The 24,227-nt window shown below is 47.5% G+C and overlaps 1 protein-coding gene across 1 annotated transcript in view; it reads left to right on the top strand.

The window, feature by feature from the left end:
* The window catches only part of LOC124017003 (mutS protein homolog 5-like), a 32,802-nt gene extending 9,449 nt beyond the window's left edge, over window positions 1-23,353 (top strand). Inside the window, exons 2-17 of the mRNA XM_046332335.1 lie at window positions 3,952-3,995; window positions 4,075-4,157; window positions 4,293-4,338; window positions 4,507-4,645; window positions 4,757-4,819; window positions 4,922-5,038; window positions 5,135-5,207; window positions 5,337-5,446; window positions 5,861-5,886; window positions 13,416-13,470; window positions 13,559-13,654; window positions 20,335-20,409; window positions 20,573-20,719; window positions 20,911-21,074; window positions 21,549-21,604; window positions 22,808-23,353. Of these exons, the coding sequence (XP_046188291.1) occupies window positions 3,952-3,995; window positions 4,075-4,157; window positions 4,293-4,338; window positions 4,507-4,645; window positions 4,757-4,819; window positions 4,922-5,038; window positions 5,135-5,207; window positions 5,337-5,446; window positions 5,861-5,886; window positions 13,416-13,470; window positions 13,559-13,654; window positions 20,335-20,409; window positions 20,573-20,719; window positions 20,911-21,074; window positions 21,549-21,604; window positions 22,808-22,905 (1,392 nt within the window). The 3' untranslated portion in view covers window positions 22,906-23,353. The remainder of the gene's footprint in view (window positions 1-3,951; window positions 3,996-4,074; window positions 4,158-4,292; window positions 4,339-4,506; window positions 4,646-4,756; window positions 4,820-4,921; window positions 5,039-5,134; window positions 5,208-5,336; window positions 5,447-5,860; window positions 5,887-13,415; window positions 13,471-13,558; window positions 13,655-20,334; window positions 20,410-20,572; window positions 20,720-20,910; window positions 21,075-21,548; window positions 21,605-22,807) is intronic.
* Window positions 23,354-24,227: the final 874 nt, after the last annotated feature.

The following is a 24,227-nucleotide window of genomic DNA, read 5'->3' on the forward strand; positions in this document are numbered from 1 at the left end:
CGAAAGCCTAGAATCTTGCTAATCCAACTGCGTTGTCAGATTTTTAAAAGTATTTACTGCGAAAGAATACGATGCAATTATCTGAGCATAGAGCCCTATAAAAAACAACAATTTTAACCAGCACAGGTGTAACATAATCACAAACTGCATTAAAATAAATAGTTTACCTTTGACGATCTTTGTCTGTTTGCAATTCCAATGCGCATTGTTATACAATGAATGATCTTTTGTTTGATAAAATCCGTTTTTATAGCCTAACACAAAACATTTTGTGAACCGCTTGTGTCGTGAATTCCGTCTCATTCCATTTTCGACGACACATTCCAGGTAAATAACCCACACAGAACATGACTTTTCCAGTCATGTTTGGTTTCACTGCAATCAACTGGTTTGTTTGTAACACAATCAAACGTGATGGGCCATTTCGCGGGACGTATTGACTGAAAGAAACCGATTTGAAGACAACAAGTCATGACATCATTGTGCACCAATGATTTGCCCGCTGTTTCGTTGATTGACTGTCTTTAAACCCAATTACCCCTGATTGTCTTGAAATCTAGCTGGGTAGATAGCCAATGAGCTGAGGTAAACGGCAATAGGTCAAGTTTATGTGTTGCAAGACCAACCCATGTAGTAAGCTCCAGCGTAAAGTCATTCGCTATTGAAGTTTCATACCGGAAGGAGAAACACATATTACGCACTGCATTGTTTGGTAAACGCGCTGATTCAGCTGTTTATATATCAATCAGTTTGGCGACTAAGTCAGGGAAAGCTAAATATTAGTCTAGATATACAGATGTACACACAATTTTAGAATAAATTGATTGGGAAAGTAAGACAGAGATTGTTGTAGGACGATTCATTTAGCGATTGTGGAGGAATATAGACTGGTAATTCTTATCATGCTAATGCCCTTGTTTGAAATTAACAATAGAAAATATTATTTGTGATTTTTATTTTATTTTAGAAGCAATATATAAACATGTAATGTCATGAAATGTGAGATGCGTGTGTCTGCCACCCCCACCCCAACCCGCTTTAAATAGCCTATTTGAGGATGTTGAGGGGAGGGCAGGCCCACAACAATGGCCAAAGTGAAATGGAGACAGTAGATCTAGCTCGTCTGTCATAATATAATAGAGACAGTATATCTAGTGTCAGGACCCGGTTACGAACCCGGGTCTCCGGAGTGAGAAACAGTCACTTAACCAACTGAGCCACGAATAGTCAGCAGAACCCAGAAGATGAGGCAGACACAGCAGTACTTGAGACGGTGTATTTAATGAATTAAAAAGTGAAGTTCTTCAGGAAAACATGTAACTCCACAACCTCAAAAGGAATTCCACAAGAACAAAGGTAATCCTCCAAGACAAAAAGGTAAATCCACAAGGTGGAAGGTAAAGCACAAAAAGCCTAAAAAAATACTCAAAAACAAACAAACAAGAACAAAAAACAGAATTCCACAAGAGAGTCCACCGGGATCAACAAGAGTTCACAGAGTACTAGGGCTGGGTGCTAACATACAAACACAGAGCAAAGAACTGAGTAAAACAAAGGGTTTAAATACAATCAGGGGAAACGAGGCACAGGTGCAAATAATAATGGGGATCAAGGGAAAACAAAAGGTCAAAAGGCACAATGGGGGCATCTAGTGACCAAAAACCGGAACAAACCTGGCCAAATCCTGACATCTAGCTGAAATATCATAGTATAAAAGAGAGTAGTTCTAGTAGGTCATAATATAATATTCAACCTTATGTTCCCTATACTCCATATATATGTATATCTGTTTATTATACCTGTTGAATAAGGGCTCAAATGTGAAACTATTCTAACTGAACATTTTCTTTCACAGTGACACTGACTCCGAATGGGAGTCTTATGTGAATTCAAGTATGCTCTCTCTAATTCTCTCTTTCTCTCTCTCGGAGGACCTGAGCCCAAGGACCATGCGTCAGGACTACTTGGCATGATGACTCCTTGCTGTCCCCAGTCCACCTGGCCTTGCTGCTGTTCCAGTTTCAACGGTTCTGCCTGCGGCTATGGAACCCTAAACTGTTCATTTTTACTCTTGAGGTGCTGTCCTGTTGCACCCTCTACAACCACTGTGATCTCCACCCGGCACAGCCAGAAGAGGACTGGCCACCCCTCATAGCCTGGTTCCTCTCTAGGTTTCTTCCTAGGTTTTTGCCTTTCTAGGGAGTTTTTCCTAGCCACCGTGCTTCTACACCTGCATTGCTTGCTGTTTGGGGTTTTAGGCTGGGGCTATATAAATAGATTTGATTTTATAGAGGACTGAGGGTCTTCCAAATATTGAAAGTGTGTAAATAGTTACCCATGTTATTTTGTAAATGTGTATATATATATATATATATATATTAATATTTGGTTTGAAATGTTTGGACAAAGATTACAGGTACCTTATTAGATATTTTGTAATCATGTTGCGCGAGTTGGAACCGGTGTTTTTCTGGATCAAACGCTCCATATAATGACGGAATTAATCCAACAAAAGGACCATTTGTCATGTTTATGGGACATATTGGAGTGTCAACAGAAGAAGCTCTTCAAAGGTAAGGCATGAATTATATCATTATTTCTGAGTTTTGTGTAGCGCCTGGAGGGATGAAATTTGATTGTCTGTGTTAGCTTGATGGGGTGCTGTCCTCAGATAATAGCATGGTTTTCGTTCACCGTAAAACATTTTTGGAAATCTGACACGGTGGCTGGATTAACAAGAAGTAAAGCTTTAATTTGGTGTATTGCACTTGTGAATGTATGAAAGTTAAATATTTTTAATTTCATTTGAATTTGGGCTCTGCCATTTCACCATGTTGTCAAATCGATCCTGTTAATGGGATTTGATCCCTAAGAAGTTTAATTCAACTGTGCAGACACCTATCAGTGTTGTTTGGTTAGCAGTGTTTCTGTAGCACATGAGATGGCGTTTGCAAAATAAATGGCCACTGGATTGATGCAAATAATCATGATATCATTCTGACAGGTAGGCATGCTTTCTCATGTTCTATTGGTTTCCTTTCAACTTACTTTCATTGTCTAGCAGCCAAAGGAATTATCATAATCATATTATCAACCCATGACAGGTATTGCATCTTTAAATCCCACCACTTTCTAACAGATATTCCATGAAACAGCTCACGTGTGGTGCACATTTTAGAAAGGCGTTAGCCCCAAATTGCATTTTGTAATATTCACACAGTCGTGTGTACATTGTTACGCGTAAAATGTGAAGAAATAATATTTTATCAATATTTTATGCTAAACAGTCCAATCTGTTCCATCAGCCCTATTAATTGATAAGGTGGATACCTCCACTACACTGCTCTGACAGGTATCAGTGGGGATTAAGAAGTGAGTATATGCAATGCCCACTGAAAAATAAGTGAGTATACAGCCTATACCTGTGTGTGCCATTCACTACACCACTGCCACTTGCAAATGTTTTCTGGTTCATATACTGTCAATGAACTATATAAGTAGACCAAACCCAGCTGCTGGCCTTGGTGTATATGGGAGAACCACCCCTTAAAAAGGCAGTGCAGTCAAAAATGTAATTTACACTATGAGGTCGAAATAACATTATGATAATGTCATTTTGTGTCAGCATGTTCAGGTGGGATGATGTTTTTGTCCCAGATCAGGACATCACAATCTGATCTGATTATTCTGATGAGTATGTATCCTACTACTTTGAAGGGGTAAGGGTAGATGTACTGTAATATCCTATCTGCCAATCAGGGCTGTGTGTGTAAATATGTTTTACATGTTTATCAACAGGGGCCAACAAGACCAGACTGAGCATTTCAATGGCAAAAGGAGGATCGGGGAATAAGATATTAAACATATAATGACATTATTTTCATGAAATAAACACACACATTGATTTATTAGACATACGGTGATTACTTAAAAATACTATTCAAAATACAGAGAAAAATATATGATGTAGTGTACGTGGACCAGGATACTTACAGGTCAGTCCCCCTGGAGACAAACACAAACAAACACACACACACACTCTCTCTGCCATGTTTGTTGTGTGTGCGTGTCCAGCGTGCTGCAGATCTTCAAGTCAGAGCTGCACCCCTCTGTGTACAAGCTGCAGTCTGGGGAGAAGGAAGGGCTCAGTCTCTATGGTAACACACATTATGGGAAGTTAATGATCTGATGTGATGTCAGTACATTGTCACACTCGCATTATGAGAAGCGGTGATCTCTCAGTCGTGTTTCCTGTAGGGATGATGTCATGGGTGTTGGTGTCTCTGTTTCAGGGATACTGAATCACTGCAGGTGCAAGTTTGGCTCCAAACTGCTTCGGTGAGGAAAACCTGTTCTCATGGTTGAAGTGTCAGAAACCAACCACACACAGATTATATCTGAGAAACATAATCAATACCTCAGTACCTGTTTGTTGTGTGTAGTCATAATCTCTATCCCTCCTTGTTCGGCTAGATGTTGGTTATTGTGAAATTCTCTCTCTCTCAGCCAGTGGTTTCTGAGGCCTACTCGTGACCTGGCGGTGTTAAACAGGAGACAGGAAGTTGTGAGATTCTTCTCCTGTCCACGCAACTCTGACTCCCTAAACACTTTGCAGTCCTCCCTACGCAACATCAGGAACATGCCGGTAACCATGACCTGTGAACTTTACTCCTCTGCGCCATGCAGGTCTCAGTCTGCAACATCAGTGATGAGTATGAATTTTCTGTAATAAAGAGTATTATTTCTCCTGCTGTAGACTCTCCTGCGTTCGATGTCTCTGTCTCACACCAAAGTCTCTGACTGGCAGGGTCTCTACAAGGTAGGAGTTCTACGGCCATTTATCTATATGAATAGCATGTCTGTATGTGTATTAGACAAGCTACGGTGCATTGTGAATAGTGTGTGTGTGTCTGTGTTGTAGACAGTGTGTATCAGGGACACAGTGCGCTCCCTGCCTCAGTCCATCCAACTCTTCCAGGAGATCAGTGAGGGATTCTCAGATGACCTTTACTACATCGCCTCACTCATCAGCAGAGTGGTGGGACACACAGTACACACGTCAGGTGCAGCTCCCATGTTCTGTATGTCAATGTGTTTCATTCTCATTTTATTCTGTGATTTGTGTCTTGTATAGGTGGACTTTGAGGGCAGTTTAGCAGAAAACCGTTTCACTGTCAAACCCAATGTGGACCCTGCTATAGACGAGAGTGAGTGTTCATACCATTAGGGAATGCTGAAGGTTAGAGTTATGTTAGGGTTATGTTAGTTGAAGGTTAGGGTTATGTTAGCTGAAGGTTAGGGTCATCTTACTCACCTCCGTCTGCTCCCTCTGCCAGAGAAGAGGAGGATGATGGGACTGTCTGACTTCCTGACAGACGTGGCTCACAGAGAGCTGGAGCACCTGGACACCTGCATCCCCTCCTGCTGCGTCATCTACATCCCCCTGGTCTGACATCTAATATTACTGTCTGACATCTACTACTACTGTCTGTCTACATCCCCCTGGTCTGACATCTACTATTACTGTCTGTCTACATCCCCCTGGTCTGACATCTACTATTACTGTCTGTCTACATTCCCCTGGTCTGACATCTACTACTACTACCGTCTGTCTACATTCCCCTGGTCTGACATCTACTATTACTGTCTGTCTACATCCCCCTGATCTGACATCCATCATGGGGTTACCCATCCCTGGTTTACATGCTAACAAGGATGCTAAATGCTAATCAAATAAGTGTACCTTGCTGACTGTCAGGATCAACAGGATGCCGATGCTTTCTAAATATCCATAAAATTAGGTTAAATTGTAATCTGGATGTCCTATCCTATCAACATAATTTATTTATCCCTTTCTCAGATAGGGTTCCTACTCTCAGTCCCTCGGTTGTGTCACGCCCTGGTCGAAGTATTTTGTGTTTATCTTTATGTCTTGGGTCAGGCCAGGGTGTGGCATGGGGTTTTTGTATTGTGGTGTGTTTTGTCTTGGGGTTTTGGTATATAGTGGGATTGTAGCTAGTGGGGTGATCTAGCAGAGTCTATGGCTGTCTGGAGTGGTTCTCAATCAGAGTCAGGTGTTTATCGTTGTCTCTGATTGGGAACCATATTTAGGCAGCCATATTCTTTGGTTGTGTTGTGGGTGATTGTCCTTAGTGTCCTTGTAACTGTCTAGTGTTAGTTTGCACCAGTTTAGGCTGTTTCGGTTTTCATTACGTTTATTGTTTTTTTGTATTGATTCGTGTTTACTTTGCAATCCATGTTTAATAAAAACAATCTACACGCTGCAGTTTAGTCCAACTCTCCTTCACCACATGAAAACCGTTACAGAATCACCCACCACAAACGGACCAAGCAGCGTGTCAACAGGCAGGAGCCACAGGAGAAGCAACAAAGGCAGCAACAGCGGCACAATAAGGATTTCTGGACTTGGACATGTTGCGCGAGTTGGAACCGGTGTTTTCTCCTGGGATTGGAGTGTCAACAGAAGAAGCTCTTCAAGGTAAGGCATGGAGTTTTGTGTAGCGCCTGGAGGGATAAAGAAGGACCCTGGGCTCAGCCTGGAGAATATCGCCGCCCCAAGGAAGAACTGGAGGCGAAGAGAGCGGAGAGGCGCCGGTATGAGGAGGCAGCACGGTGACTCGGAAGGAAGCCTGAGAGTCAGCCCCAAAAATGTATTGGGGGGAGGCTCAGGGAGAGTGTGGCAGAGTCAGGAGTCAGACCTGAGCCAACTCTCCCTGTTTATCGTGAGGAGCCAAGGAGGAGACCAGAGCCGGTGTTGGAGGTGAGCTTTGAAGGAGTTAATGGGGAAATTGGAGGACAGAGAAATGAGGGAGTTGCTGTGTTGGTGCTTTTTGGAATTAAAACGCGTATTTTATGGCACCTGGGTCAACTCCATACTTCCTGCGGTGCGTGTTAGTCGGCTGGTGAAGTTGGTGCCAGCCTCACGCATCAGGCCTCCTGTGCACATCCCTAGCCTTGCACGTCCTGTGCCAGCACTGCTCTCAAGATCTCCAGTACGCCTTCACGGTCTAGCCCATCCTGTGCCACCTCCACACACCAGCCCTCCGGTAGCAGCTCCCCGCACCAGGCTTCCTGTGCGTGTCCTCGGTCCAGTACCACCAGTACCAGCACCACACATCAGGCCTACAGTGCGCCTCGCCTCTCAAGCTCTGTCAGAGCCTTTCTCCTCTCCTGTTCTGCCCGGAGTCTCCCGCCTGTTCAGCGCAGCCAGAGCCTTTCTCCTCTCCTGCGCTACCGGAGTCTCCCGCCTGTTCAGCGCAGCTAGAGCCTTCTTCCTCTACAGCGCTGCTGGAGTCTCCTGTCTGTTCAGCGCAGCCAGAGAGCTGTCAGCCTGCATGGAGCAGTCAGAGCTGCCAGCCTGTATGGAGCAGCCAGAGCTGCCAGCCTGCATGGAGCAGTCAGAGCTGTCAGTCTGCATGGAGCAGTCAGAGCTGTCAGTCTGCATGAAACAGCCAGAGCTGTCAGTCTGCAAGGAGCTGTCAGTCTGCAAGGAGCTGTCAGTCTGCAAGGAGCTGTCAGTCTGCAAGGAGCTGTCAGTCTGCAAGGAGCTGTCAGTCTGCAAGGAGCTGACAGTCTGCAAGGAGCTGACAGTCTGCAAGGAGCTGACAGTCTGCAAGGAGCTGCCAGTCTGCAAGGAGCTGCCAGTCTGCAAGGAGCTGCCAGTCTGCAAGGAGCTGCCAGTCTGCAAGGAGCTGCCAGTCTGCAAGGAGCTGCCAGTCTGCAAGGAGCTGCCAGTCTGCAAGGAGCTGCCAGTCTGCAAGGAGCTGCCAGTCTGCAAGGAGCTGCCAGTCTGTAAGAAGCCGCCAGAGCTGTCAGTCTGCATGGATCAGCCAGAGATGTCAGTCTGCATGGATCAGCCAGAGCTGTCAGTCTGCATGAAGCAGCCAGAGCTGTCAGTCTGCATGAAGCAGCCAGAGCTGTCAGTCTGCATGAAGCAGCTAGAGCTGTCAGTCTGCAAGGAGCGGTCAGTCTGCAAGGAGCTGCCAGTCTGCAAGGAGCTGTCAGTCTGCAAGGAGCTGCCAGTCTGTAAGAAGCTGCCAGAGCTGTCAGCCCACATGGAGCAGCCAGAGATGTCAGTCTGCATGAAGCAGCCAGAGCTGTCAGTCTGCATGAAGCAGCCAGAGCTGCCAGCCTGCATGGAGCAGCCAGAGCTGCCAGCCTGCATGGAGCAGCCAGAGCTGCCAGCCTGCATGGAGCAGCCAGAGCTGCCAGCCTGCATGGAGCAGCCAGAGCTGCCAGCCTGCATGGAGCAGCCAGAGCTGTCAGTCTGCATGGAGCAGCCAGAGCTGTCAGTCTGCATGGAGCAGCCAGAGCTGTCAGTCTGCATGGAGCAGCCAGAGCTGTCAGTCTGCATGGAGCAGCCAGAGCTGTCAGTCTGCAAGGAGCTGCCAGTCTGCAAGGAGCTGCCAGTCTGCAAGGTGCTGTCAGCCTGTATGGAGCAGCCAGAGCTGCCAGCCTGCATGGAGCAGCCAGAGCTGCCAGCCTGCATGGAGCAGTCAGAGCTGTCAGTCTGCATGGAGCAGTCAGAGCTGTCAGTCTGCATGAAGCAGCCAGAGCTGTCAGTCTGCATGAAGCAGCCAGATCTGCCAGTCTGCAAGGAGCTGCCAGTCTGTAAGGAGCTGTCGGTCTGCAAGGAGCTGCCAGTCTGTAAGAAGCCGCCAGAACTGTCAGTCCACATTGAGCAGCCAGAGATGTCAGTCTGCATGGATCAGCCAGAGATGTCAGTCTGCATGGAGCAGCCAGAGCTGTCAGTCTGCATGAAGCAGCCAGAGCTGTCAGTCTGCATGAAGCAGCCAGAGCTGTCAGTCTGCAAGGAGCTGTCAGTCTGCAAGGAGCTGTCAGTCTGCAAGGAGCTGTCAGTCTGCAAGGAGCTGTCAGTCTGCAAGGAGCTGCCAGTCTGCAAGGAGCTGCCAGTCTGCATGAAGCAGCCAGAGATGCCAGACTGCATGGAGCAGCCAGAGATGCCAGACTGCATGGAGCAGCCAGAGATGCCAGACTGCATGGAGCAGCCAGAGCTGCCAGCCTGCATGGAGCAGCCAGAGCTGCCAGCCTGCATGGAGCAGCCAGAGCTGCCAGCCTGCATGGAGCAGCCAGAGCTGCCAGCCTGCATGGAGCAGCCAGAGCTGCCAGCCTGCATGGAGCAGCCAGAGCTGCCAGCCTGCATGGAGCAGCCAGAGCTGCCAGCCTGCATGGAGCAGCCAGAGCTGCCAGCCTGCATGGAGCAGCCAGAGCTGCCAGCCTGCATGGAGCAGCCAGAGCTGCCAGCCTGCATGGAGCAGCCAGAGCTGCCAGCCTGCATGGAGCAGCCAGAGCTGCCAGCCTGCATGGATCAGCCAGAGATGTCAGTCTGCATGGAGCAGCCAGAGCTGTCAGTCTGCGTGAAGCAGCCAGAGCCGTCAGTCTGCGTGAAGCAGCCAGAGCCGTCAGTCTGCCCTGCGCCGCCAGTCTGCCCAGCGCCCAGGCGCGGTATATAGTGGGATTTGTAGCAGAGCCCCCAGTCTGCCCAGCGCCGCCAGAGCCCCCAGTCTGCCCAGCGCCGCCAGAGCCCCCAGTCTGCCCAGCGCCGCCAGAGCCCCCAGTCTGCCCAGCGCCGCCAGAGCCCCCAGTCTGCCCAGCGTCTGCCCAGCGCCGCCAGAGCCCCCAGTCTGCCCAGCGCCGCCAGAGCCCCCAGTCTGCCCAGCGCCGCCAGAGCCCCCAGTCTGCCCAGCGCCAGAGCCAGCCCCAGAGCCCCCAGTCTGCCCAGCGCCGCCAGAGCCCCCAGTCTGCCCAGCGCAGAGCCCCCAGTCTGCCCAGCAGAGCCCCCAGTCTGCCCAGCGCCGGAGCGCCGCCAGAGCCCCCAGTCTGCCCAGCGCCGCCAGAGCCCCCAGTCTGCCCAGCGCCGCCAGAGCCCCCAGTCTGCCCAGCGCCGCCAGAGCCCCCAGTCTGCCCAGCGCCGCCAGAGCCCCCAGTCTGCCCAGCGCCGCCAGAGCCCCCAGTCTGCCCAGCGCCGCCAGAGCCCCCAGTCTGCCCAGCGCCGCCAGAGCCCCCAGTCTGCCCAGCGCCGCCAGAGCCCCCAGTCTGCCCAGCGCCGCCAGAGCCCCCAGTCTGCCCAGCGCCGCCAGAGCCCCCAGTCTGCCCAGCGCCGCCAGAGCCCCCAGTCTGCCCAGCGCCGCCAGAGCCCCCAGTCTGCCCAGCGCCGCCAGAGCCCCAGTCTGCCCAGCGCCGCCAGAGCCCCCAGTCTGCCCAGCGCCGCCAGTCTGCCCAGCGCCGCCAGAGCCCCCCCCAGTCTGCCCAGCGCCGCCAGAGCCCCCAGTCTGCCCAGCGCCGCCAGAGCCCCCAGTCTGCCCAGCGCCGCCAGAGCCCCCAGTCTGCCCAGCGCCGCCAGAGCCCCCAGTCTGCCCAGCGCCGCCAGAGCCCCCAGTCTGCCCAGCGCCGCCAGAGCCCCCAGTCTGCCCAGCGCCGCCAGAGCCCCCAGTCTGCCCAGCGCCGCCAGAGCCCAGCGCCCGCCAGAGCCCCCAGTCTGCCCAGCGCCGCCAGAGCCCCAGTCTGCCCAGCGCCGCCAGAGCCCCCAGTCTGCCCAGCGCGCCAGAGCCCCCAGTCTGCAGCGCCGCCAGAGCCCCCAGTCTGCCCAGCGCCGCCAGAGCCCCCAGTCTGCCCAGCGCCCCCCAGTCTGCCCAGCGCCGCCAGAGCCCCCAGTCTGCCCAGCGCCGCCAGAGCCCCCAGTCTGCCCAGCGCAGCCAGAGCCCCCAGTCTGCCCAGCGCCGCCAGAGCCCCCAGTCTGCCCAGCGCCGCCAGAGCCCCCAGTCTGCCCAGCGCCGCCAGAGCCCCCAGTCTGCCCAGCGCCGCCAGAGCCCCCAGTCTGCCCAGCGCCGCCAGAGCCCCCAGTCTGCCCAGCGCCGCCAGAGCCCCCAGTCTGCCCAGCGCCGCCAGAGCCCCCAGTCTGCCCAGCGCCGCCAGAGCCCCCAGTCTGCCCAGCGCCGCCAGAGCCCCAGTCTGCCCAGCGCCGCCAGAGCCCCCAGTCTGCCCAGCGCCAGAGCCCCCAGTCTGCCCAGCGCCGCCAGAGCCCCCAGTCTGCCCAGCGCCGCCAGAGCCCCCAGTCTGCCCAGCGCCCGCCAGAGCCCCCAGTCTGCCCAGCCCGCCAGAGCCCCCAGTCTGCCCAGCGCCGCCAGAGCCCCCAGTCTGCCCAGCGCCGCCAGAGCCCCCAGTCTGCCCAGCGCCAGAGCCCCCAGTCTGCCCAGCCAGAGCCCCCAGTCTGCCCAGCGCCGCCAGAGCCCCAGCCTGCCAGCGTGCCAGAGCCCCAGTCTGCCCAGCCAGAGCCCCCAGTCTGCCCAGCGCCGCCAGAGCCCCCAGTCTGCCCAGCGCCGCCAGAGCCCCCAGTCTGCCCAGCGCCGCCAGAGCCCCCAGTCTGCCCAGCGCTTCCAGAGCCCCCAGTCTGCCCAGCGCCGCCAGAGCCCCCAGTCTGCCCAGCGCCGCCAGAGCCCCCAGTCTGCCCAGCGCCGCCAGAGCCCCCAGTCTGCCCAGCGCCGCCAGAGCCCCCAGTCTGCCCAGCGCCGCCAGAGCCCCCAGTCTGCCCAGCGCCGCCAGTGCCCCCAGTCTGCCCAGCGCCGCCAGAGCCCCCGCCAGTCTGCCCAGCGCCGCCAGAGCCCCCAGTCTGCCCAGCGCCGCCAGAGCCCCCAGTCTGCCCAGCGCCGCCAGAGCCCCCAGTCTGCCCAGCGCAGAGCCCCCAGTCTGCCCAGCGCTCTGCCAGCGCCGCCAGTGCCGCCAGTCTGCCCAGCGCCGCCAGTGCCGCCAGTCTGCCCAGCGCCGCCAGGATCCGCCAGTCTGCCAGGATCCGCCAGAACTGCCAGTCAGCCAGGATCCGCCAGTCAGCCAGGATCCGCCAGTCAGCCAGGATCTGCCAGTCAGCCAGGATCTACCAGATCCGCCAGTCAGCCAGAATCTTCCAGATCCGCCAGTCAACCAGGCTCTTTCAGATCCGCCAGTCAACCAGGCTCTTTCAGATCCGCCAGTCAACCAGGCTCTTTCAGATCCGCCAGTCAACCAGGCTCTTCCAGATCCGCCAGTCAACCAGGCTCTTTCAGATCTGCCAGTCAACCAGGCTCTTTCAGATCTGCCAGTCAACCAGGCTCTTCCAGATCTGCCAGTCAACCAGGCTCTTCCAGATCTGCCAGTCAACCAGGCTCTTCCAGATCTGCCAGTCAACCAGGCTCTTCCAGATCTGCCAGTCAACCAGGCTCTTCCAGATCTGCCAGTCAACCAGGCTCTTCCAGATCTGCCAGTCAACCAGGCTCTTCCAGATCTGCCAGTCAACCAGGCTCTTCCAGATCTGCCAGTCAACCAGGCTCTTCCAGATCTGCCAGTCAACCAGACTCTTCCAGATCTGCCAGTCAACCAGACTCTTCCAGATCTGCCAGAACTGTCAGTCGGCCAGGATCTGCCAGTCGGCCAGGATCCGCCAGTCAGCCAGAATCCGCCAGATCCGCCAGTCAGCCAGGATCTGCCAGTCAGCCAGGATCTGCTGAGACCACCAGCCAGCCAGGATCTGGTAGATCTATCTACCTGCCTGAGCTTCCTCTCACTCCTGAGCTTCCTCTCACTCCTGAGCTTCCTCTCACTCCTGAGCTTCCTCTCACTCCTGAGCTTCCTTTCACTCCTGAGCTTCCTTTCACTCCTGAGCTTCCTTTCACTCCTGAGCTTCCTTTCACTCCTGAGCTTCCCCTCAGTCCCGAGCTGCCTCAGTCCCGAGCTGCCCCTCAGTCCCGAGCTGCTCCTCAGTCCAGTGGGGTTCTGGGTGAGGACTACTAGGCCATGGTCGGCGGCGAGGGTGAACTATCCAGGGACGCGAGGAGGAACTAAGACAGTGTTTGAGCGGGGTCCGCGTCCCGCGCCGGAGCCGCCACCATGGACAGACGCCCACCCGGACCCTCCCTGTAGTTTTGAGGTGTGTTCGGGAGTCCGCACCTTAGGGGGGGGGGGGTTCTGTCACGCCCTGGTTGAAGTATTTTGTGTTTATCTTTATGTATTGGGTCAGGCCAGGGTGTGGCATGGGGTTTTTGTATTGTGGTGTGTTTTGTCTTGGGGTTTTGGTATATAGTGGGATTGTAGCTAGTGGGGTGATCTAGCAGAGTCTATGGCTGTCTGGAGTGGTTCTCAATCAGAGTCAGGTGTTTATCGTTGTCTCTGATTGGGAACCATATTTAGGCAGCCATATTCTTTGGTTGTGTTGTGGGTGATTGTCCTTAGTGTCCTTGTAAATGTCTAGTGTTAGTTTGCACCAGTTTAGGCTGTTTCGGTTTTCATTACGTTTATTGTTTTTTGTATTGATTAGTGTTTACTTTGTTTTTATTAAACATGGATCGCAATCTACACACTGCAGTTTGGTCCGACTCTCCTTCACCACATGAAAACCGTTGCAGGTTGCCCAGCATGGTGGAGAAAGAGGACTTTGAGATTGAGGGCCTTGACTTCATGGTGCGTGCGTGTATGATACATGTGTATGATTGCTCCCACTGTGAGTGTGAGTTTATGATGTGTGTATGTTCTCACTGTGTGTGTTTAGTTTCTGTCTGAGGAGCGTCTGCACTACCGCAGTCAGAGAACCAATGAGCTAGATGACCTGCTGGGAGACTTACACTGTGACACCAAAGGTCAGGCTGTCAGCCCTCCCCTCTCTTTCTCTCGCTCCTCTTCTCTCGTCTCTCTCTGTCCTCTCTAAAATGGGGACAAACATAATCCAGAAAAATAAATATCAGAATGAGCAATGTCAGAGACCGGGAATATAAATATATTTACCACGGGGTTGGTGGCACCTTAATTGGGGAGAACGGGCTCATGTTAATGAAGTGGAATGGTATCAAAAACAGCAAACAAATCAAACATGCGCCGAAAGCAACAGGTGCTTACTTACAAGCCCATAAACAACAATACAGTGAAAGAAATTAGTTAAAATATTTACTTAATAAACTAAAGTAAAAAATTTAATAAAAAGTAACACAATAAAATTACATAACAGTAAGGAGGCTATATACAGGGGTTACCGGTACCAAGTCAATGTGCGTTGGTACCAGTGGCGATTTTGGCATGTAAATCTTGGTGGATCGAAAAAAATATATATTGTCGAATGCATGCCAGCAAAGCCACTACACAACATGACACTAAACAATACATTAATTGCACTATAACGGTGACAAACGGTGCCCAATAACTGTTAGGGCCTACATAAAGCTGTCCCAACAGCAGAGTCCCAACAGCAGTCCCAACAACTTGCCACTGCTACACCTGGCTGTCAGCGGAGACATGTCTGTCAGCGAAACAGTTAATTCAGTCTCATTTACTGCCTTTAAAAAACATAGCTGATATGTAACCTTTATTTAACTAGGCAAGTCAGTGAAGAACAAATTGTTATTTACAATGAAGGCCTACCCCTGGCAAACTTGGACGATGCTGGGCCAATTGTGCGCCGCCCTGTGCGACTCCCAATCACGGCTGGATGGGATACAGCCTGGAAATGGTTGACTTGGGCCAAGGAGTTCCCCTCAGGGAAATATTCTTTAGAAATATGTAACTTTCACACATTAACAAATCCAATACCTCAAATGAAAGATACACATCTTGTTCATCTACCCATCATGTCAGATTTTTTAAATGTTTTACAGCGAAAACACAACATATATTTATGTTAGACCACCAGCAAACCAATGAAAAAATGCAGCCATTTTTTCCAGCCAAAGATAAAATCACAAAAGCAGGATTAGAGATAAAATGAATCACTAACCACTTGAAAATCATCATCAGATGACAGTCATATAACATGTTACACAGTACATTTGTTTTGTTCGATAATATGCATTTTTATATCCACAAATCTCGGTTTACATTGACGCCATGTTCAGAAATTCCTCCAAAGTATCCGGAGGAATTATAGAAAGCAACGCCAGATAACAGAAATACTCATCATAAACTTTGACTAAAGATACATGTTCTACATATAATTAAAGATACACTGGTTCTTAATGCAACCGCTGTGTCAGATTTTTGAGGACATCTAGTGGACATGAGGACATCTAGTGGAGGGTGTAGGAAGTGCTTCCAGATCCATACCTTGTTGGGAATGGAGGGGGCTATGACGTCAAAGTTGCCCCAACTTTCAGAATTTCACTTCTTGTTTGGAAGATTGCCTGCTCTATGAGTTGTGTTATACTTACAGACATAATTCAAACAGTTTTAGAAACTTCAGAGTGTTTTATATCCAATAGTAATAATAATATGCATATATTAGCAATCTAGGACAGAGTTTGATGCAGTTCACTATGGGCACGCAATTCATCCAAAGTGAAAATACTGCCCCCTATCCTCAACAAGTTTTAAACAAATGTGGTTTCTATGGACAATTGAGATGTACAAACTATGGCATAAGGGGATGACAAGCGAATAACAGGCAATCTGTAATTTTGATTAAGACATTCATGAGCAAGCTAGGACGGACATAGTCAATATACAGTGGGGCAAAAAGTATTTATTCAGCCACCAATTGTGCAAGTTCTCCCTGTAATCTTCATCATAGGTACACTTCAACTATGACAGACAAAATTAGAAAGAAAAATCCAGAAAATCACATTGTAGGATCTTTTATGAATTTATTTGCAAATTATGTTGGAAAATAAGTATTTGTTCAATAACAAAAGTTTATCTCAATATTTTGTCATTGCCAACAAAGGGTATATAACAGAGGTCAAACGTTTTCTGTAAGTCTTCACAAGGTTTTCACACACATATTTTGGCCCATTCCAGATGATACTCATAGGACATCATGTTATACATGTATTTGTGTGTTTTATTCGATAATGTGCATATATTTGTTTCAATCTCAGTTTACATTGGCATGTTACGTGCAGAAATGTTTTGATTCCAAAACATCTGGTGATTTTGCAAAAATACTCACAATTAACATTGATGAAAGATGCAAGGAACACCCCCCCTATCCACATCGATGGAACAGTAGTGGAGAGGGTAGCAAGTTTTAAGTTCCTCGGCATACACATCACAGACAAACTGTATTGGTCCACTCACACAGACAGCATCGTGAAGAAGGCGCAGCAGTGCCTCTTCAACCTCAGGAGGCTGAAGAAATTTGGCTTGTCACCAAAAGCACTCACAAACTTCTACAGATGCACAATCGAGAGCATCCTGGTGGGCTGTATCACCGCCTGGTACGGCAACTGCTCCGCCCACAACCGTAAGGCTCTCCAGAGGGTAGTGAGGTCTGCACAACGCATCACCGGGGGCAAACATCCTGCCCTCCAGGACACCTACACCACCCGATGTTACAGGAAGGCCATAAAGATCATCAAGGACAACAACCACCCGAGCCACTGCCTGTTCACCCCGCTATCATCCAGAAGGCGAGGTCAGTACAGGTGCATCAAAGCTGGGACCGAGAGACTGAAAAACAGCTTCTATCTCAAGGCCATCAGACTGTTAAACAGCCACCACGAACATTGAGTGGCTGCTGCCAACACACTGACTCAACTCCAGCCACTTTAATAATGGGAATTGATGGGAAATGATGTAAAATATATCACTAGCCACTTTAAACAATGCTACCTAATATAATGTTTACATACCCTACATTATTCATCTCATATGTATATGTATATACTGTACTCTATATCATCTACTGCATCCTTATGTAATACATGTATCACTAGCCACTTTAACTATGCCACTTTGTTTACATACTCGTCTCATATGTATATACTGTACTCGATACCATCTACTGTATCTTGCCTATGCTGCTCTGTACCATCACTCATTCATATATCTTTCTGTACATATTCCTTAGCCCCTTACACTGTGTATAAGACAGTAGTTTTGTAATTGTTAGTTAGATTACTTGTTGGTTATTACTGCATTGTCGGAACTAGAAACACAAGCATTTCGCTACACTCGCATTAACATCTGCTAACCATGTGTATGTGACAAATACAATTTGATTCGAAGTGTTATTCACAGAATTAAAGATAAATGTATCCTCTATGCAACCGCTGTGTCAGATTTAAAGTAAAATAAACTTTACTGAAAAATAATAATCTGAGAATGGCGCTCAGAACCCAAAGAAAAAGCAAAAAGCACGAGCATTTCCTCCAGACAAAAACTCTAAAAGTTCCGTTACAGGTCGTAGAAACAAGTCAAATGATGTATGCAATCCATATTTAGGATGTTTTAAACATTAATCAGCAATAAGGTTCCAACCGGAGAATTTCATTGTCTGACGAAACGCATAGGAATGGTAGGACACTCTCTTGTGACTGCGGGTAATGAGACCGAGGCTTTCTACCAGACCACCCACACAAAGAGCTATTATGAGCCCCTTCTTCATAGTAGAATCATACAACCAGAATCTAAAGACAGTGACATCTTGTGGAAGCCCTAGGAAGTGCATGCTCATCCATATATAACATGGACATCCAATGGCACTGTTTTCTAAATTGAGTTCTCACTTCCTGTTTGGATTTCTTCTCAGGTTTTTGTCTGCTATATGAGTTCTATTTTACTCACAGACATAGTTCAAACAGTTTTAGAAACTTCAGAGTGTTTTCTAACCACCAGTAATAATACTATGCATATATTCCAAGTCTAGGACCAAAAGGCTCCTTAACAGCTTCTACCCCCAAGCCATATGACTGCTATTATTAACAATTAATCAAATGGCCACCTGGACTATTTACACTGACCCCCCCCCTTGGTTTTACACGGCTGCTACTCGCTGTTTATTATCTCACAATTCTATGTGAATTTGGTCAGGTCAACCAAAAAAATTACATTATGTATCAAAAGTAAAAGTATAAATCATGGGGGCCTCCCGGGTGGCGCAGTGGTTAAGTGTCACCAGAGACTCTGGGTTCGCGCCCAGGCTCTGTCGTACCCGGCCGCGACCGGGGGGGTCCGTGGGGCAATGCACAATTTGACCGAGCACTAACCAAGGTTGCCAGGTGCACGGTGTTTCCTCTGACACATTGGTGCAGATGGCTTCCGGGTTGGATGCGCACTGTGTTAAGAAGCAGTGCGGCTTGGTTGGGTTGTGTATCGGAGGATGCATGACTTTCAACCTTCGTCTCTCCCGAGACCGTACGGGAGTTGTAGCGATGAGACAAGATAGTAGCTACTAAACAAATTGATACCACAAAATTGGGGAGAAAAAGGGGTATAATTATTTTTTTATTTTTAAGTATAAATCATTTCAAATTCCTTATATTAAGCAAACCAGGTGGCACAATTATTATTATTATTTTTTAAATATTGATAGCCAGAGGCACACTCCAACATTCAGACATCATTTACAAACAAAGCATGTGTGTTTAGTGAATCCGCCAGATCAGAGGCAGTATGTAAGCAGGGAAATTATCTTGATAAGTGTGTGAATTTGACTATTTTCCTGTCTTGTTACATTTTAAATTCTTAGCAAGTACTTTTGGGTGTCTGGGAAAATGTATGGGAGTAAAAAGTACAAACGTACATTATTTTCATTAGGAATGTAGTGGAGTAAAAGTAAAAGTTTTCACACATATAAATAGTAAAGTACAGATACCCCCAAAAACTACTTAAGTAGTACTTTAAAGTATTTTTACTTAAATACTTTATACCACTGCACTACAGACACGCATGCATTTACCTATTCTCAGTGTGTCATACACATACAGTGCCTTGCGAAAGTATTCGGCCCCCTTGAACTTTGCGACCTTTTGCCACATTTCAGGCTTCAAACATAAAGATATAAAACTGTATTTTTTTTGTGAAGAATCAACAACAAGTGGGACACAATCATGGAGTGGAACGACATTTATTGGATATTTCAAACTTTTTTAACAAATCAAAAACTGAAAAATTGGGCGTGCAAAATTATTCAGCCCCTTTACTTTCAGTGCAGCAAACTCTCTCCAGAAGTTCAGTGAGGATCTCTGAAAGATCCAATATTGACCTAAATGACTAATGATGATAACTACAATCCACCTGTGTGTAATCAAGTCTCCGTATAAATGCACCTGCACTGTGATAGTCTCAGAGGTCCGTTAAAAGCGCAGAGAGCATCATGAAGAACTAGGAACACACCAGGCAGGTCCAAGATACTGTTGTGAAGAAGTTTAAAGCCGGATTTGGATACAAAAAGATTTCCCAACCTTTAAACATCCCAAGGAGCACTGTGCAAGCGATAATATTGAAATGGAAGGAGTATCAGACCACTGCAAATCTACCAAGACCTGGCCGTCCCTCTAAACTTTCAGCTCATACAAGGAGAAGACTGATCAGAGATGCAGCCAAGAGGCCCATGATCACTCTGGATGAACTGCAGAGATCTACAGCTGAGGTGGGAGACTCTGTCCATAGGACAACAATCAGTCTTATATTGCACAAATCTGGCCTTTATGGAAGAGTGGCAAGAAGAAAGCCATTTCTTAAAGATATCCATAAAAAGTGCCACAAGCCACCTGGGTGACACACCAAACATGTGGTAGAAGGTGCTCTGGTCAGATGAAACCAAAATTGAACTTTTTGGCAACAATGCAAAAAGTTATGTTTGGCGTAAAAGCAACACAGCTCATCACCCTGAACACACCATCCCCACTGTCAAACATGGTGGTGGCAGCATCATGGTTTGGGCCTGCTTTTCTTCAGCAGGGACAGGGAAGATGGTTCAAATTGATGGGAAGATGGATGGAGCCAAATACAGGACCATTCTGGAAGAAAACCTGATGGAGTCTGCAAAAGACCTGAGACTTGGACGGAGATTTGTCTTCCAACAAGACAATGATCCAAAACATAAAGCAAAATTTACAATGGAATGGTTCAAAAATAAACATATCCAGGTGTTAGAAAGGCCAAGTCAAAGTCCAGACCTGAATCCAATCGAGAATCTGTGGAAAGAACTGAAAACTGCTGTTCACAAATGCTCTCCGTCCAACCTCACTGAGCTCGAGCTGTTTTGCTAGGAGGAATGGGAAAAAATGTCAGCCTCTCGATGTGCAAAACTGATAGAGACATACCCCAAGCGACTTACAGCTGTAATCGCAGCAAAAAGTGGCGCTACAAAGTATTAACTTAAGGGGGCTGAATAATTTTGCACGCCCAATTCAGTTTTTGATTTGTTAAAAAAGTTTGAAATATCCAATAAATGTCGTTCCACTCCATGATTGTGTCCCACTTGTTGTTGATTCTTCACAAAAAAATACAGTTTATATCTTTATGTTTGAAGCCTGAAATGTGGCAAAATGTTGCAAAGTTCAAGGGGGCTGAATACTTTCGCAAGGCACTGTATGTGTGTGTGTGTCTGTGCTACAGATGTCGCATGCTCTGAACCACAGCAGCGGTCACTCACTGGTCCTGATTGATGAGTTTGGGAAAGGAACTAACACGGTGAGAGAGAGGGAAAGAGGGATGAAACACGTGAGACATGAAAGGAGGGATGGATGAGAAAGGTCTCTCTTACACTGCCCAGTTATTTGCCTTTCTTTGGGTCTTTCTATGTTTCAATGTTTCAATGTGGGTCCAAGTAAACGGTTGAACTGTTTCTCACCAGGTGGATGGGCTTTCCCTTCTAGCGGCATCTATCTCTCATTGGCTGAAAAGAGTTCCAGCTGAGGTTCCTCACATTCTATTGGCCACTAACTTCCACAGTCTGCTACAGCTGGGTCTCCTACCTTCCTCAGGCCTGCTGTCACTACTGGTACTGTGTGTGTGTGTGTGTGTGTGTGTGTTTGTGTGTGTGTGTGTGTGTGTGTTTGTGTGTGTTATCTGTCCCTTTCAGTATGTAAGGCTGGGATTTGTTGGGGAAAAACCCTTTAAACGGTGTATTGTCTGCCCTAAGCATGCCCTGGACTGAATTCCAGCCTTGAAATGTGTGTTTTGTGTGTGTAGACTCTGGAGACAGCGGTGGATGGGGATGAATTAGTGTTTCTGTACCAGCTGAAGGAGGGGATCTGTCGCTTCAGCTACGCAGCCAACTTCGCTACACTGGCAGACCTTCCCCCTAGCCTCGTACAGAGAGGAGTGGCGGAAAGCTACACCACACACACAGACTAGCATAGCTGTGGTATTTAGGGGTGCTGCAGCACTCCCTGAAAAATCTGAAGATTTTCTTTTATATATAGAGTGTGTTCGGAAAGTATTCAGACCTTGACTTTTTCCACGTTTTGTTACATTACAGCCTTAAATATATACAATACACCATAATGACAAAGCGAAAACAGCTTTTTAAAACCATTTTTGCACATTTATTACAAATAAAAAACATACTTTATTTACATAAGTATTCAGACGCTTTTGCTATGAGATTCGAAATTGAGCTCGGGCACATCCTGTTTCCATTTGTTGAAAAGAAAAATGCTATTGCAACCTATTTGCAATTAGGAATTGAGACCAAAAGCTCAAGAGAAGTTAAGTGTTTAATACCAAGGATACAGTCAGCTGAGTGCATACATTTAGAAAGTTCACAAAACATCTTATACTCTTCCCTCCTTTTGGTCCCCACCCTCTTGTAGGTGTCACCTCCCCAGCTATACATTTTATAACCCCAATGAGTTTCACTCCTTTCCCCTGTGGAATGTCCATGGTCCTCTCTTTATTTAGCTAGATGTCAGAATCACACCCCGTCCATCTTCATTGTCCTGGGCCTGACCCTGCTATTTGATCCTAGGCAATTTCCTATTATCTATTTAGGTCAACCTTTCTAAATTAGCATCCACACAGTTTCATGGCCTAAACTTCATTAATACTCACAGTAATCAATCACTAAACAGGATACAAACAAACTACAAACTATTTATTTGTTATTTACTTTTTATCCACAAAAGTAGTGCACTCCATCTTTAATAGTTTTGTATTAGCGGACTGATATAGCATCTGTAATGCAGCCAAAAAATATTTTTCCAGCACCAACCCTACATTTTATTTTATTTTTTCTCTCTACCAAAAATGTATATATAAAACACTCCCAAACTACTTCCTGTGTCTATGCACACAAGTACAATAAGGCATCACATTTTTTTCAACAGAAATGCAAACTAAGAGTGTAAGTTATGTATGTGTTTGTGTAGGTATCTGAACTGTACAGAACAGGAAAGACCATTAAACACATCGACCGACCATCTGCAGAGGAGGGGGCAAACAAGTAAGTCACACAATCACAGTGAACACACACACAAAGTCAAATCAAATGTTCTTGGCCGAATACAACAGGTGTAGACAGTGTAAGGCTTACTGACGAGCCCATTCCCAACAGTGCAGAGTTAGAATAAAGCAAATATTTCCTCAATAAATAGGAAATAGTAACACAATAACAACAATAACGAGGCTAAATACGAGGAGTACCTGTACCGGGTCAATGTGAGACCACCAGATTTTACATTTAAATAATTTGAGATAAAAGAATGCATGTAAATGTGAACATGAATGAATGAATGCCTCCACTTCAGTTTATGCTTACCGTTTTTTCTTGCACTGTAACCAATGATTTATGAATCGATGTCCTCATTGTGGTTTTACACACGTTATTAGAATAGTTATGAAATAAATGCACATTGTTATATTTGGTAACACTTGCTTATTTTCCCTCGACAACAACCCCATTTGATGCATTGAACGGATGTGGGTGGATCAATGTCTACATAAGGTTGCTAATTATAAACACTCACAAATGCTCTGAGGAAGGTCTTGAAGTCGATACGTAAAGTTATTAAAGAGCAGTGATACTATCATACGCACAATCACACACAGGTGTTTTCTTTGTGTGTGTGTCCCTGGTGTGTTTGTGTAGTGAAGAAGTTTCTGTGTGTGGACCTTGAGGACCAGAGTGTGGATCTGCAGCGCTACATGAAGGAGGAGCTGCTTCCCTCTGGAGGAGACCTGCTCTAACAGCAACGCTACTGTTGTCTGTCTAACAGCAACGCTACTGTTGTCTGTCTAACAGCAACGCTCCTGTTGTCTGTCTAACAGCAACGCTCCTGTTGTCTGTCTAACAGCAACGCTACTGTTGTCTGTCTAACAGCAACGCTACTGTTGTCTGTCTAACAGCAACGCTACTGTTGTCTGTCTAACAGCAACGCTACTGTTGTCTGTCTAACAGCAACGCTACTGTTGTCTGTCTAACAGCAACGCTACTGTTGTCTGTCTAACAGCAACGCTACTGTTGTCTGTCTAACAGCAACGCTACTGTTGTCTATCTAACAGCAACGCTACTGTTGTCTGTCTAACAGCGAACGCTACTGTTGTCTGTCTAACAGCAACGCTCCTGTTGTCTGTCTAACAGCAACGCTACTGTTGTCTGTCTAACAGCAACGCTCCTGTTGTCTGTCTAACAGCATCGCTACTGTTGTCTGTCTAACAGCAACGCTACTGTTGTCTAACAGCAACGCTACTGTTGTCTGTCTAACAGCAACGCTACTGTTGTCTGTCTAACAGCAACACTACTGTTGTCTGTCTAACAGCAACGCTACTGTTGTCTGTCTAACAGCAACGCTACTGTTGTCTGTCTAACAGCAACGCTACTGTTGTCTGTCTAACAGCAACGCTACTGTTGTCTGTCTAACAGCAACACTACTGTATACCAGTATGACCTCAGCTTCACTGACTGTAGGAGGAAGTTGCCCCAAGATGCTGATGGTTTTAGAGAGGTTAAGATGATCCTAGATCTATGCCTATGGGTCTGAGAGATTGATGCATACTACTTTAGGATTTACAATAACACTAAAGTCAATGGGAGATACTGTAGCATTCTCTATGGAAACATTTAGGTTTGGAGGAGAACATAAAAGTAATTTTGACGTGTTTAAAATATGCCAACCAAGATTGTCCTCAATGTAAATTCGTATTACGTTATTCAGTTACAATTCAGAATGTTCAATAAATATGATAAAATAAAATCCAGTCTCCTTTTGTAGTTTATGCCAACAACAGAATGAGAAAATTACATTTATTAAAAATTGAATTCCATAAATACATCTAAACAATTTTGACTGAGCCCAGAGACAGCTTCTAAGGGTTGAACATGAGACTTTCGCCTCAATCTGGCACATCCAAATATGTTAATTACTGTCCATATTCCTTCACAAATAAACATATTAACAGAAATTGAATAAATGTGTGCTGCTGGGGACTTTATGATGCATGGTGGTTATTGTAGTCTGTTGAAGGTGAGGATCATGGTTATTGTAGTCACTGTCAGGGAGAGGAGAGGT

This window comes from Oncorhynchus gorbuscha, unplaced genomic scaffold (genome assembly GCF_021184085.1).
Source record: "Oncorhynchus gorbuscha isolate QuinsamMale2020 ecotype Even-year unplaced genomic scaffold, OgorEven_v1.0 Un_scaffold_141:::fragment_3, whole genome shotgun sequence".
NCBI lineage: Eukaryota > Metazoa > Chordata > Actinopteri > Salmoniformes > Salmonidae > Oncorhynchus > Oncorhynchus gorbuscha.